The sequence below is a fragment of the Pipistrellus kuhlii genome, unplaced genomic scaffold (genome assembly GCF_014108245.1).
Source record: "Pipistrellus kuhlii isolate mPipKuh1 unplaced genomic scaffold, mPipKuh1.p scaffold_m20_p_7, whole genome shotgun sequence".
Classification (NCBI taxonomy): domain Eukaryota; kingdom Metazoa; phylum Chordata; class Mammalia; order Chiroptera; family Vespertilionidae; genus Pipistrellus; species Pipistrellus kuhlii.
The window spans coordinates 47,777,493-47,792,959 of NW_023425573.1; the positions used below are offsets into that span (position 1 = coordinate 47,777,493).

General features: G+C 38.3%; 1 protein-coding gene across 4 annotated transcripts in view; it reads left to right on the top strand.

Moving 5' to 3' along the window:
- Positions 1 to 15,467, top strand: part of ITGB6 (integrin subunit beta 6) — a 74,512-nt gene that overhangs the window by 37,376 nt on the left and 21,669 nt on the right. For all 4 annotated transcript variants that reach the window (XM_045575412.1, XM_036421934.2, XM_036421935.2 and 1 more), the window contains 2 exons: positions 10,125 to 10,259; positions 10,482 to 10,899. In XM_045575412.1, coding sequence (XP_045431368.1) covers positions 10,125 to 10,259; positions 10,482 to 10,899 — 553 coding nt within the window. The remainder of the gene's footprint in view (positions 1 to 10,124; positions 10,260 to 10,481; positions 10,900 to 15,467) is intronic.

Sequence of the window (15,467 nt, forward strand, 5' to 3'; positions counted from 1 at the left end):
AAGCTCTAATATTTGCATTAGACAGTAGTTACATAATACCTAATGAATAAAATTCTAATTTTCAATGTTTTAAAATTACATCTAAATTCCACATGCATTCTATGCCAATACTTAGCAAATACTGAACCTGTGTTTCCCAGCTAAATGACATTTTGGAATCATCTGGGAAACCTTTTAAAAAACAGGTGTGTCCAGATGTCTCTCACAGACCTCTTAGAAGAATTTAAGGGAAGAAGAACTTTATAGTTTGAAAAAACTCCCCAATTATTTTGAGATTGCTCTATCAATTTTGAAACTGACCTTAAGTGGAAAAAGCAAAGTATTCCTTCTCAAATATATTTTCTCAGAGATTTAAATACAGATATGCCCATTAAAATTATAGGATGGGTTTGTCCGCCCCCCCCCCCCCCCCCCGCGCGCACTTATATTCTCAGAAACGTCAGTTTTCTTAGCTCCCATAAAAAATTTATCACCACATTAGCTCATGCTTGAAATTCTTCCAAACAGAAAAGCTTGTCAACAAAATACTAAAAAGCCTGCCTTGCCTTTATGCGGTAATTAAGAGTTTTAATGTGTACAATCAAATAAAATCACATAGCAGTCCTTCACCAAATTAGAACACACATTTTTCTTTAACCCAGCATTCTCAAAAGTGCTGTCTACTAGCATCTTCAAAGGAATTAAGCAAAACAGTGTCAAAAATATGTTCCCCTCCTGTCTGACCAGTCTGGTCCATGTGTCTGCTCACTCTGTCAGAGGTTATGCCTCACTGTGGTCCCAAATCACTCACATCACTACACAGGCATTGAAATCAAGGCAGCACACATTTGAAGTGAATCTTCTGTCCTTATTTTACTGTCTCAAAACTACAAAGTGTCTCTTCTTCTTACCCAAACAGTCTTGTTCTGGAGTTACATTGAAACTTCATGATTCCCTGGATGAAGTATGCAACAGACCTTGGCACTAGTTCAAATTAGTTTTCTGTTCTGGTATTTTTTAATGTGTTTTAAAAGGACTTTAAAAGGTGGGGATCTTTAGACTGGATTTCTTTCCAGTCTATAAAGAAAAGAGAAGGACTGAAGATATGTTGAGAGAAAACAGGAAATGCTTCTGCCTAACTTCCAGTGGGGCAGTGGCAGACAGAGCATGTGTATAACTAGTGATTACAAACTTCAGCTCGATATTTTACGTTGCCATGTTGACATAAAAAAACACACACACAAAAAAAAACCTTAAATACCAGATGTGTGTTCATTTGAATATCATCCACTAATTTTTTTCCTTCCCTAACCACATAGTAAAAGCTGCTGAAATACTAATGCTGCCAAGGCAAGTTCCTCTCCTGGCATTTAAACTCCAGCAGGGAAGTGACGTGGTTTGTTTTCTTTTGCCTGGTTCGTAGTAGACACTCAACCATTGAATGGAGAATATGATAGAGTATATAAATAAACATAGTTGTCCTTTCTTTTGGAAATTCACATTAAAATATTCCTGGTGAAATTTGTGACGTTATATTTTAATTATATAATGCTGAGAATTCCTTCATTTGGGGCAGATTATGTCACCCACTCCTCTTAGTTGCTGTCATCTATAGACTTTTAGGTCGCATCCCTCATTTCTCATTTAGTGATTGACTCACTGGGCCACTCCCTCTTGTTAGCACTACTCCTGTCTATTTTTTTTAAATTTTTATTTATTGATTTTAGAGAGAGAGGGAAAGGAAGAGAGAAATATCAACATGTTTCACTCATTTATGTAGTCATTGGCTGACCCCTGTATGTACCCCAACTGGGGATCAAACCCACAACCCTAGTGCATTGGGAAGATGCTCCAACCACCTGAGCTACCCAGCCAGGGCATCCCTGTCTTAATTCTTGATGATTTGATTTCTCTCTGTGTGTAAAAATCTTTCCCATATCTGGCCTCCGTTTCTTAACCTGTTAACATGGGAGTTCCCTTTTTAATTACGCATCGTACAATGGGCACATACTCTTTCACTAGGACGTGTCAGTACATCACGCCCAGTGCACATAATTTTATATTATTATTTTTTTATTTATACTTAATTAAAATAAATGAAATATATATTTTTTGTTTATTTATATATAAAGCACAAAGGAAAATACAAAATTACAAACAAATAGAAAAGAATACCTACAAAAAAATGGAAACATCGAATTAAAAAATGATAAATTTTATAAACAATTATAAAGATTACAAAAAATATATTTTTTTATTTCTATACACAATAAAAAATATAAAAAAGTTAACAATTACAGAACAATAAACAAAAGCACACAAATAAAATAGAAATATTGAGTTTAAAAAATTGAAATATAGATGTAAAAATTCAAAACTCAACTTCCATGTGATATATTTTAAAACAATTATTGATACATAGTGCTACCTTACAATCCAGACACCAGTATGTAGATTCTTTCCTAACACCTTTTTTGTAGCAAACTCGGCATTTCCTGGATTTAGTTTTTCCTATATCGCTTTTCATTTGTTCTGGAAAATGCCTTTCAACTAAGCGTGATGGTTGTAGAACTGCTTGTTGATGTCTTTGGGTGGGTTTTCACTATGTTGCTGTCTACCAATTTCTCTACACACTCTACCAAAGAGTATAATCGATCCAAATGACCTTTATCTTTTTTGTATATAATATATGCATTGAAGCAGCACATATCAATTAATCGTAGAAAACATTTTTTATAAAATTTTTTTACCCTATTACGGGCAGCCGTGTAGGCCACCATAACTCCATCTCCCAAATCTACGCCGCCCATATTCTTGTTATAATCCAGGACAACATTCTGTTTTTCTTGCCTTCTTCCTCTCTTTTCAATCATTGTCTTTTCATCATTATGAATAGAACTGAGCATCAATACGTCTTTTTTATCCTTCCATTTTAAAACCATAAGTTTGTCTTTGATTCTTACATATGTTCATTTTTCTGTAATTTTTTTGTTTTTATTTCACTGGGGATTCCTACTCTGTTTATCCTCATTGTTCCAACAATGTCTGTATTGTTTTGACACAAGAGTTCAGCCAAATGAATTGACATATAGAAATTATCTAAGTAAATCCTATACCCTTTATTCAGTAAGTCATGTGTTAACTCCAAAACAATTCTTTTTGATTGTTTTTCTTGTGGGTAGTTTGAACCATCATTTGTGTCCTTGCCTGTGTATAAAATTATATTTTGTACGTATCCAGATTGGCTTTCACTCAAAATAAACAACTTCATTCCAAATCTAGCTCTTTTTGTAGATATATATTGTTTCCAGGATAAATTCCCTTTCCATAATAAAAGAGATTCATCTACGCATATTTCTCATTCACATACATACAAACTTTTAAACTTTTCTGACAAATTATTTGATGATGGGATCAATTTTATATGTTTTTTATTATATAAAGATTGGAGATATAAAAAAATATAAGTAAATAATATATAATATGAAAATAGGTAGGTAAGTGTAAGTATGTACCCGTCACTGCTGACCCAGAACACGTTCACCACTCTCAATAGCGAAATTATACTGATTCCCTCCGTGTCTTAAATTCATGTCGAGACATGTATGGATGACTAATACCTTTGTTGTTCAGAAATATACGTCCCACCCGTTTCAGGGCGCAACATATATTTCAAGGACGTATTCATACGTCCTACCCGTACCCGATATTGTTTCCGTTTGACGTATTTATACGTCCCGCTCGGTTAACAGGTTAAACTCTGTTCCAACAATTATCTTGTCCCCTTACCACTTAATTACTTTCTCATGCCTTTACTTTTTGTCCTACCTTAAACCTTATCATTGCCAATTAAATCTCAACTGCATGCAACCCATCCTGATTACCACTTATCTTTTCAACTCACACCTGCTAGTCCCCTTAATATTTCTTTCAACCCATCAGAATCTTTAATTAACTGACCCTCTACCCTCTCTTTACAGTTCCTCATCCCCTTGATGTTCCCTCTTGCCAGGAACCCCAGCTTAAATTCAAGCATTATGTTTACTCTTTAGACACACCTTCGACCCTTGTGCTCATTACTGCTTCTTTGAGGTTGCTTAGCCAAACATGGTCCTGATTAAATACAACTCACCACTCTCGGCTGTCACTCACGGCTGGATGGGGATGCAAAAAGCATAACAACCATCCTAACCAGTCTCACTTTAAACTTGAGTTTATGGGTGGACCTCAAGCAGGTCTCAGCAACCAGGCTGTATTTCTGTAGTATATACCCAAGTAGAGATGTCTAACAAGTCAGTTGATATGTTAGTTGACAATTCAGGAGACTGAACTCTCCCAAACATACTTCACTGATAGTTTTCTCCTTCTAACTTGATGGTAATTCCATCCTTCCACTTGCTAGAGCCAAAAAGTTTGAAATGACCCTTGACCCCCTCTTTCTCTGACATGCCAATTTCATCCACCAGGAAATCTTGTTAGCTCTATCCTCACAATGATTTAGAACTTGATTCAGTCACTGCCTCCTCTATCCTTATCCTGGTCAGAGCCACCATTTTCTTCTTTCACCTGAATTATTACAGAATCTCCTAATTGCGATCTCCCATTTTCACCTTTGTTTCCTACATTCTGTTTTCAACAAAACAGCTAGAATATTCTTTCAGATTATAAAGTCAGATCATATCACTCTTCTGTACATAACCCTGTTTTCTCATTTTACTTGGAAAGAAAAACTAAATTCTTTCTGACAGCCTCCCAGAACCGTATCAGATCTGTTTCTGTCCACCCCATTACCTCTCTGACTTCACCTCCTGTTACCCTCCTCCAACCCTCTCCAAACCCAGTTCTCCTTGCTGTTCTGTTCCCAGAGCAAATCAGACATACTCATGCCTTAGGGTCTTTGCATGTACTGTACTCTCTTCCTGGAACACTCTTTTTGACAATATCTGAATGGCTCATTTCTCCCTACTTCCTTCAAATTCTTAGCAAATCCAGACCACTTTTTCAAAATTGCAGCATACAACCCTACACATGCTCTTTTACTCTTCATTATCTCATTCTGACTTTTTTTGCATAGCATTTACCACGTTTTAGAGTGCTATATAATTTTCTTATTTATTATGGCTTTTTTTTTTCTTTTTTTTCTTTCTTCCCATCTTGGGATAGAAACTATTTTAGTGGGCTTTGTTTTCCAAGCACCTAAATCAGTGTTTGGTACATAGTGGACACTCCATAAATATTTTCTGAATGAATAAACATAAACTATGACTAGTTGAAATGAAACAGATTTAAAGAGTATATTTTAATGCTAATTTGGTAGAATTTAAAATCTTAAGACATGATGGAAATAATCTCTAGGACTGAGAAATGACACTTCAATATCTGTGCATATTCTGAAAAGTTAGCCTATGTCTACTGAAGGAGTGACAATATGAGGAAAATAAAAAGGCTGGGAAGAGAAGTAACTTAGAATTTATAGTCAGCAACTTAGAATTTGGAGAAAGATAAGGTAATATTACTATGCAGGTGGCAAAATTGTATTTGAGGAAAATTTGAAGCTGAATACGATTTTGAAATCTGAGCAATGAAGTGGGTATAAGAATTCAAATCCTTTTAGATAAACACAAATATAACTTAATTAAAATATTTTATAATTTATTTATATTGTTTTATTTTTAGTAATTGGTATTTGTCTCCCAAATGCAGACTTTTAAAATTAAAAATGTTTTTTCAACTACAGTTGACATTCAATATTATATTAATTCCAGGTGTATAGCATAATGGTTAGACTTTTATATAATTTATGAGTAATTCCCCCAATAAGTCTACTACCCTACCTACCTGAAAACATACATAGTTATTGCAATATTATTGATTATATTCCCAATGCTGCACTTTACATTATCATGACTATTTTGTAACTGCCAGTTTGTACTGCTTGATCCCTTCACCTTTTTCACCAAACCCCACACCCTCCTTCCATCTGGGGACCATCAGTGAGTTCTCTGTATCTATGAATCTCCTTCTGTTTTGCTTGTTCATTTATTTTGTCTTTTTTAGATTCCACATGTAAGTGAAATCATATGATATTTGTCTTTCTCTGTCTGACTTATTTCACTGAGTATAATACTCTCTAAGTCCATCCATGTAGTTGCAAGTGGTAAGATTTCATTCTTTCAAGTAATAGTTCATTGTATATATGCACCATTTCTTCTTTATCCATTCATGTATTGACAGACACTTAGTGCTTCCATATCTTGGCTATTGTAAATATTGCTGCAATGAATTAGTGTTTTCAATTTCTTCAGATAAATACTCAGAAGTGGATTTTCTGAGTTAGAGGTAGTTCTGTTTTTAGTTATTTGAGGAACCTCTATACTGATTTCCATAGTGGCTGCACCAATTTGCAATCCCATCAACAATGCACAAGGGTTCCCTTTTTTCCACATCCTTTTCCCCGCAACACTTGTTTGTTGACTTATTGGTAATAACCATTCTGACAAGTGTTAGGTGATACCACATAGATATTTTAATTTTAATTTCTATAAATATTAGTGATGTTGAGGATCTTTTTATATGTCTATTGACACTCTGTGTGTCCTCTTTAGAGAAGTATCTATTCAGGTACTCTGCTCATTTTTTAATTGAATTGTTTGGAGGTGGTTAGTTGTTTTTGTGGGTTTGTTTGTTTTTTTGGAGGGGGGGAGGTGGAGGTATTAAAGTGTATAAGTTCTTTAAATACTCTTTATCAGTTGTATCATTGGAAAATATCTTTTTTCATTTGGAAAGCTGTCTTCTCTCATTTGGAAGGCTGTCTTTTGTTTTGTTTCCATGCAAACACTTTTTAGTTTGTTGTAGTCCTATTTCCTTATTTTTCCTTTTGTTTCCCTTGCACAAGGAGATATATCCAAAAGAATATTACTAAGAGCAATGTCAACAAACTTTTATTTTGTAAGAGAAAGAGGAACAGATAAAGTCTGAATAATAACACAAACTTTCCCCAAACCAACAGGTTTCACTCTGCCTTTTTTGACACTTTTCCTCCTGAAAAACTTTTCCTTTATCTCCCACTCTGGTATAACCTATGTGCTTCATATCTAATCTTCCTCTCTTAAAGATATGTCATCACAATACCAACCAGCCCAGTTCCTAACCCTCATGTCTTAGGCCAGGATGAATGCAATAGCATTCCAACTTTCTAGACTCAAGGGTTCCAATCCCCTCCACTGGTCTGTTATGCACAAGCCTTCCGGGCAACTCCCTTGCAGATATCTTTTCTGTAAATCGTGCCCTTGCTTATCAGCTGCCAGTAATGCTTCCCATGGGACTAACCTCATCTCTCCAAACTGCAGGGCTCTTTGTTGTCTGGTGTCTCTCAGAACACTTGGAGTGTTGGGTTGGCCTGAGCACCCTTGTCTTCATTCTGTCCCATTCCTGGCTTTGAGCTTTTTCTTTGATTTGCTTTTCTTATTCTTTATCCTCACCTAAGGATATATTTTTAAATTGATTTTTTTAAGAGAGAGAGAGAGTGAGAGAGAGAGAGAAGCATTGATGTGAGAGAGAAACATCAATCGGTTGCCTCCCATCCTCACCCCAAACCTGCAATATCTTGGTGTACAGGACAAGACTCCAACCAACTGAGCCACCCAATCAGGACTGAGCTTTCTTTTTTCTGATCCCCTAGGGCCTAGGCTGAGATACCATTATCAATGATTAATCTTCTACAATAATACTTCAACCTTCACTGATCACCCTCTTTTCTGAACTGCCCCAAACTCTCATCTGTATTATACATTTTTTTTCAGTTAATGCACAATGACTGACATTGTATATTACCTGCTTCACTTTGTTCCATCTTGTTGTTTTTAATAAGATGATAATCATCTTGAGGGAAGAAATCTGTAGTTAGACTCATTCCCCCACCCTGACTCTACACTAGGGGTGTCGAACTCAATCAGAGAAGGGGCCAAAATCTAAAATCCAGCCTAAATCGCAGGCCGAATGGTTTACTGAACAGTCATAAACTGTCATTGTGATGGAAACGCAGTGGAGTGCAGTGATGACAGCGCGGTGCGGGCCACATTGCAAGGCCTGGTGGGACGGATTTGGCCCGCGGGCCTTGTGTTTGACACATGTGCTCTACACTAAATGTAAAATAGGACTAGATAAATTCCAATGTTGCTTTCAAGGCACAGTTTCTCCCACATATTAATATCTCTAAAATTGGGATGCATTTTATAATTAACTAGAGGCTCTGTGCATGAATTCGTGCACAGGTGGGGGTCCCTGTGAGTGGCCTGCAGAGATTGGGCTGAAAATCACTGTCCAACACCACCTGCTGCTCCTACCTGCCACTCCCACTCATCTCAGCCCCACTGTGCCTGCTGCGGGCTCACACCCAATCAGTCCTGATAGGAAGAGGCTCATGCAGCTGCAGCAATGCTCACCAGCCATGAGCCCTGCATCTGGCGCCCTCCCAAGAAGAGTGGCCTGTGGGATCAGGCTGAAACCAGCTCTCCAACATCCCCCAAAGGGTCCCAGATTGCAAGAGGGCGCAGGCCAGGCTGAGGGACCCCACTGATGCATGATTGGGCAGGGGAGGGACAGCAGGAGGGCTCCCAGGACATGTCCGACCCATCTCACTCAGTCCCTATCAGCCAGACCCCAGCAGCAAGCTAACCTACCAGTTGGAGCATCTGCTCCTTGGTGGTCAGTACATATCATAACAACTTGTCAACCAGGTGACTGTCTACCCCCTGGTGGTCAATGCACATCATAGGGAGCAGTTGAGCAGCTTTTAGCATATCATTAGCATATTATACTCTGGTTGTTTGGTTATTCTGCTATTCAGTCTATTTGCATAGTACCCTTTTATTATATAGGAATATTATGCTTTGATTAGTTGTGCAGTTGTTTTTCCATTTGGTCTATTTGCATATTACCCTATTTTTATATAGGACTAGCGGCCCGGTGTACAAAATTCATGCATGGGGAGGCGGCGGGATGTCCCTCAGCCCATCCTGCACCCTCTCCAATCTGGGACCCATTGGGGGATGTTTGACTGCCAGTTTAGGTCCAATCCCTAAACTGGCAGTCAGACATCTCTCTCATAATCCAGAATGGCTGGCTCCTAACCACTCACCTCCCTGCCTGCCTGATTGCCCCTAACAGCCTCTACCTGCTGACCTGATCACTCCTAACCACTCCCCTGCTTACTTACTCGCTGCCTAAGCACTCCCTTGCCAGCCTGATCACCCCCTAACCACTTCTGCCTCGACCCCCGCCACTGTGGCTTTGTCTGGAAGGAAGTCGGACATCTGGATGATGTTCAGTCAACCTGGTCTAATTAGCATATTACCCTTTTATTAGTATAGTTGTGTCTTACAAATGTTGTCAGCTGGGCAGAAGTTACACTGTGGTTTTCATTTCCTGCACATGAGTGCACTTGGCCATAACTGTATATATTGTTATTCAATTTGTGAAGTGCACTCTTTGTACTATAAATATTGAGAATAATTGCCATTTAAAAACATCTTCAAAATTATACACTATGATTTGATATTAAAATGAAAAGTTATTATATATGCAGAAATGTACCAAAACAGAGCTTCAGGGTATAAAATTGATATTAAGGAAGCAAATATTCATTGTTTGAGGAATGATTGCAATTTTGTATTCTTTGCAAAGCAACAACCCACTTCCTATGGGACATGAAAAATGATGATACTTACAAGAAAAGGAAACTATTGTTACATTTTGTTGCTGAGTACAAGTGAAAGAATTGCTTTTTATATGTCAAACAATGCAACTCAGGGCTAGAGAATTTGCCAGATCCCTCAGAATGAATAAAATAATTTTCAAAGCAATGATAGACTGGTGGCATTGATTCATATGTTGTGCAGAACGATTCTGAGGTACTTTATCATAGTTTGATATAAAATAATGTGTTTCCTAACTAATAGCATCTTGGATTTGATAAAATACGATTGTGTGTGTATCTTGCTCACTTGAATAATGATACTGTGAATTTCTTTTATGCACAGTTTAATATTATTCATTTGTAGTTTAGTAAATATGATTCTCAGATTCTCTTTTTGGCTGTGTTTTCTGGTTGTGACTTCATCTAACTCTTTATGTCTTAATGAAAGGAACTCCGGTCTGAAGTGGAACTGGAAGTATTAGGAGACACAGAAGGACTCAACCTGTCGTTCACAGCTATCTGTAACAACAGGTCCATCTTCCCACAGCAGAAGAAATGCTCCCACATGAAGGTGGGAGACACGGTAGGTACACGGCTAATGGGGGGTCTGAAGAAAATATTCAGGCAAGTCAGAGGTTACCTTAAGGCACTGACGCTGCACTTCCCCTTTCAAGAATTTTCAAAGCCATTGCCAAAGATTTCCTAATACGTGCTTTCTGGCAAAGATGATCCCCATGTGGCTTTGTTTCCCCCCGTCCGTCCATTTTGGTGGGTAGAAGAAGATAATTAGTATTTTCTCTTTCAGGCTTCATTCAACGTATCTGTGAGTATACCAAACTGCGACAGAAAAAACAGGCACATTATCATAAAGCCCGTGGGGCTGGGGGACACCCTAGAAATACTCGTCACTCCAGAATGCACCTGTGACTGCCAGAAAGAAGTGGAAGTGAACAGCTCCAAGTGCCACAATGGGAACGGCTCCTTCCAGTGTGGTGTGTGCGCCTGCAACCCTGGCCACATGGGTCCTCACTGCGAGTGCGGAGAGGACGAGACAAGCACAGATTCCTGCAAGGAGGCCCCGGATCAGCCCTCGTGCAGCGGAAGAGGCGATTGCTACTGTGGGCAGTGCATCTGCCACTTGTCTCCCTATGGCAACATTTATGGGCCTTACTGCCAGTGTGACAATTTCTCCTGCGTGAGACACAAAGGGCTGCTGTGTGGAGGTAGGCTATGTCTAAACCCACCTTACTCTGCAGCTGAGCGAGTAGTAAGGAGGGGCTCTTCATTCTTTGAACCATCCACAGTTGCCTGGGCATAGTAGGTGCTCAAGAAATATTTGCTAATCAACTGAATGGGTTAATCTTCAGACCCAAGGTAACGTGTTTTGTTTTGTTTTGTTTTGTTTTTTCCTGGCTCTTACATACATGTGAAGTGAGACCTCTGCCAACACAATTTGAATGTCTATTATTATTTTCCTAAGAGTAAGCAGGTAAAAGATGGAAATGCCTTCTCTTTGGCTATTACACAGATTCTGCAAAACTGCATGTGATTTGAATTCCATTATCATCCAGACTTTTCTGGATCAGACAGCTGGGTATCTGACCCAACACTTAAATATTACTTTGAGAAAAATTAAAAGCCAGACTGCTGAAGGAGCATAATGCCAAGGACCAAGGACACACAAAAACTAAATGGGCTTTCAGGGCATTCATTCACTTGCACAAATATTTATTGACCACCTGTTAGGTGGTAGATACAAAATTAGGAGTGGGGCCTAATAAAGATGACTAAGCACATCTGTAAAGAAGGTTATGATAGGGTAAAAATGAGAATTACAGAATTTTTTTAAATTGAGAAAATTTTAAAATAGCAGAAATTTTTGTTTCATATCTTTTGGAGATGCAAAATCACTTTATTTTAAGAATATATTATACCATGCCGAAACTGGTTTGGCTCAATGGATGGAGCATCGGCTTGGGGACTGAAAGGTCCCGGGTTCAATTCTGGTCAAGGGCATGTGCTTTGGTTGCGGGCATATCCCCAGTGGAGGGTGTGCAAGAGGCAGCTGATTGATGACTCTCTCTCATCAATGTTTCTAGCTCTCTAGCTCTCTCCCTTCCTCTCTGTACAAAATCAATAAAATATATTTTTTTTAAAAAGAATATATTATACCATATATAACATGACTACTACATAATCATTCTGATGTAGATAAATATATTTAAGTATAATCTATTAAGCCCAGAATGGCAAATGTGTTTCTATACTTTAAAATGATATAAATCTGTGTTACCATTGAAATAGTAACTGCTGAATTTAAGCTCTCATGGCTCCCTTTTTCACATTGTCTGAGCAGGCAGCTTTTCAAAACAGAAAGCCATTCTCTTCAGAGGAAACTAAGCAAGTTATGTTTTCAAAAACCACAGGTTCGGAAACATATAAAAGACACTGATTTTCAGGGGGAAAAGCCCTTAGAAAAGAAGCCTCAAAGAAGCCCAAGTTCTTTGAAAACCATTTGATACCTTTAGAAGTGTCCCTATGTTTCCTTTCTTGGCTGTTGCTGCTACAGCAATAGATGCCTCTGAGGCTGCCTTCTTTCTTCCCCCAGAAAGTGAAAAATTTAGGGTCTGTCTAGAGTGGGACATATATCTCTTTCTTTTCATTGAAAGGCATATTTCCTTATTGAATGGGTGTGTTTCCCAACCCACACCAGTTGGTTTCTTTGCACAAGATGCACACAGGACACAGCCTAAAACCAAAGACCATCACCATGTCTTGGAAGGAGTATTTTCAGCAGAACCCCAGATTGCATTCCTACTAGACATCTTTTGATAAAATATGTGCTCAAAACATTTCAAATTACCTTTCAAAGATCATTACGTGTAAGCTAGTGCAATGTATTAGCAATCCTAACCCCATCTATATTTCACCTTAAATCTTAGATCGAAGAGATCTAGGACAGTAATAATTGCTGCACTGTGTTCAACAACACGGTTCTTCTAGCGTCTTGATGGGTTTTCATTTGGTTTTGTGTCACGCATGCAAACAAAAAGAAGATAAATTTTTTTTTTACTTGATCTCTGCATTATATAGTTCACAAGGTCTGACAACAACACCTCCCTCAGTATCAGATACAGTGCTTGCTAAAGAAATTCTATTTAGAAAATACAATTATTTCTTCAGTTGGACTCGCAGAACTTCACCAATGCCAATTGCTTTCATACTTTGGGGGTAATTTATGATACTCAACCATTACTGTTTCTCAAAAGCTATTTTGTTTTTTTAGTCACATCATAAAGAATGTTTGTTATTCTATTATTAGCAATTTCCCTTATAAAAAGGGATACTAAAATTAAGTACAATTATTCAATTTCAACAAATAGTTATGGAGTACCTACTGTGCGCCTGGCCCTGTGAGTGGACGGGACGCTCCGTTGTTTCTAACAGAACCCTGAACATGCTGTAGCCTCACTTGTGTAGACCTTTATTTTACAACTGATATACTCTGCAATGGGTGCTTCACAATGTTCTTTTTCAAGCCCCTTTTGTCATCCATCTGTAAGCCTTCACAGATACAGGACTCATGATTTTTTTTTCTCTTGCCCAAATTCCATTAGTCTTTTGTATTTGATTCTAGGAGACTGGAAACTCAAATGATATTATAGTAAAACACACACACACACACACACACACACACACACACAAAACTTCCTGCCATTATGCATTTCTAGTTATCAGCCAACAGCATTCCAGAAAGATCCATTCCTTCGATAAGAGCCTGATAACTTTTTCTTGATTTTTGGTTATCATCTTTCCTCTACATGAAGCCATTATAAAGTTTTTGCTGTGGTCATGGGGTGAACAGGTGTTTAAGATAATTAGTTGTAGTGAATATCAATTAGCAACTTTTGTGACGAGGTAATGGTTCTGGAAGGTCCCCAGAAAGGAGGATCTCTTAATTCTAAACAGAGCTCTTGAAAGGTTTTTGAAATCTCTGCCAGCTGATTCTTACACATGATGATGCACTTGGGCATTCCCAAAGCCTTTGGAGATGCACATTTCATTTGACAGTATTTATAAATCATATTAATGTTTCAGGATAAACTTAGCTATAGAATCCTTTCCCTATCATGAAAGTAAATTTCTTCTTTTGCTGAGGAAGAAACAAAAAACAATTGCAGTTTAGAGGGTAACTTACATATAAAAGTTAAACTAATGGTTTGGCCTAAATCACCTAACTATTCTTAGCTTTGAATTAATTAGTTCAATTATGAATTAAATGGGTTATGAAATGCAGTTGGAGTATGTCTTAAAGTCATAGATCCAGCTAAATTTCAACTCTTAATCTCTCACTAGAGAAGTATATGTTTTTAGTGTCTGTGTGTGTATATTGATATATATTTCAACTCTTATCTTTCATTAGAGACTTGTATGTCTTTTTCTGTGTATATATGTTTATGCATGGAACAGAATCCAATTTCCAAATTTTTGTGGCTGTCACCTTTGTTCTATGATTTCCTACTTCATATCTCTTAAGCTTTACACATGGGAGGCACCAAAAAATGCACAAGCCCATTATAATAAATACTTTATTTGTCACTTCATAGTATTTCATACAGTATTCAAAAGAAGCGGCCAGATTCAAAAGAAGCTTTTCAGGACTGGATGAGCTGCTTGCCTATAGTAAATCTTCAGCCTCCTTCTTCAAGCTGTCTCTGCCCTGGGCTTCTGCAACATCCTCTCATTCCCTTCTTACCTCTGAAAGCATTCTTTCCTCTGATTGCATTTTAAATTCTGATGCTCTCCAGGGAGTGTCTCACTCCATCTGCATCCCCTAGATGATCTACCTGATTCACAACTTCAACTGCCATCTAGCTCTAATGGATCCCAAGCTGCACACTTCAGGTCCATATGCATACATGCAGTTGACCCCTAAACAACACATGCTTAACTGCGTGGGTCCATAAATACTATAAATACATTTTCTCTTCTTTATGATTTTCTTGATAACATTTTATTTTCTCTTTATTGTATGAATGCACTGTATCATACATATATCATGCACTACAATTGTTGATCTACTGTTATGCTATCAGCAAGGTTTCTTTCTAGTCAACAGTAGGTTATTAGTTGTTAATGTGTGTGGGGAGGGGGAGGGGGGGCGCATCAGCACCATCTCTAGCCCTCGTATTCAGCTGCCTACTAGGATGTCACACAAGTCACTCATACTCAACAGAACAAAACATGAACACATTTTCTCCCCACTCAAAATTTCTCCTCCTTTGCTTCCAAGCTAACTGTTCATTCGATAATGAAGGAATACTCTACGCCAGGCCCTGAGGATGAAACAGAGCATGAGCTAGTTTCCATTCCAGATCAGTGGAAAGCCCCACCATCCAGCTAGCAGCCCAGTCTGGTCACCTGGGGAGGATTCTACCCCTCTATCTCTTCCGCTCCTCTTCCACCCAGCTCCCGCATCCATACCCTGTGGCAGACCCTTTCCTCTCCATTCCCAAAGATGCAGGGTCTGAGAGTTCCCAAACTGATTTTCCTGTCTCTAGTTTGGCCCTCTCTACTGATGCCAGGACATTTCTATTCACATATCTATCCGTTCAGGCCTCTCCCCTACTTAAAATTTCATAACTTTGGGGGCAAAAGTTCTTACTTTAACCATAAAGCTTTTCATGATGTGACTTCTTACCTTTTGCAGACCTTTCCCCCCCTCCCCTCCTGCCACACCTTTGGCTCTGTCTATATGAAACTACCATGAGTATTAAGCAGGTCACACAAT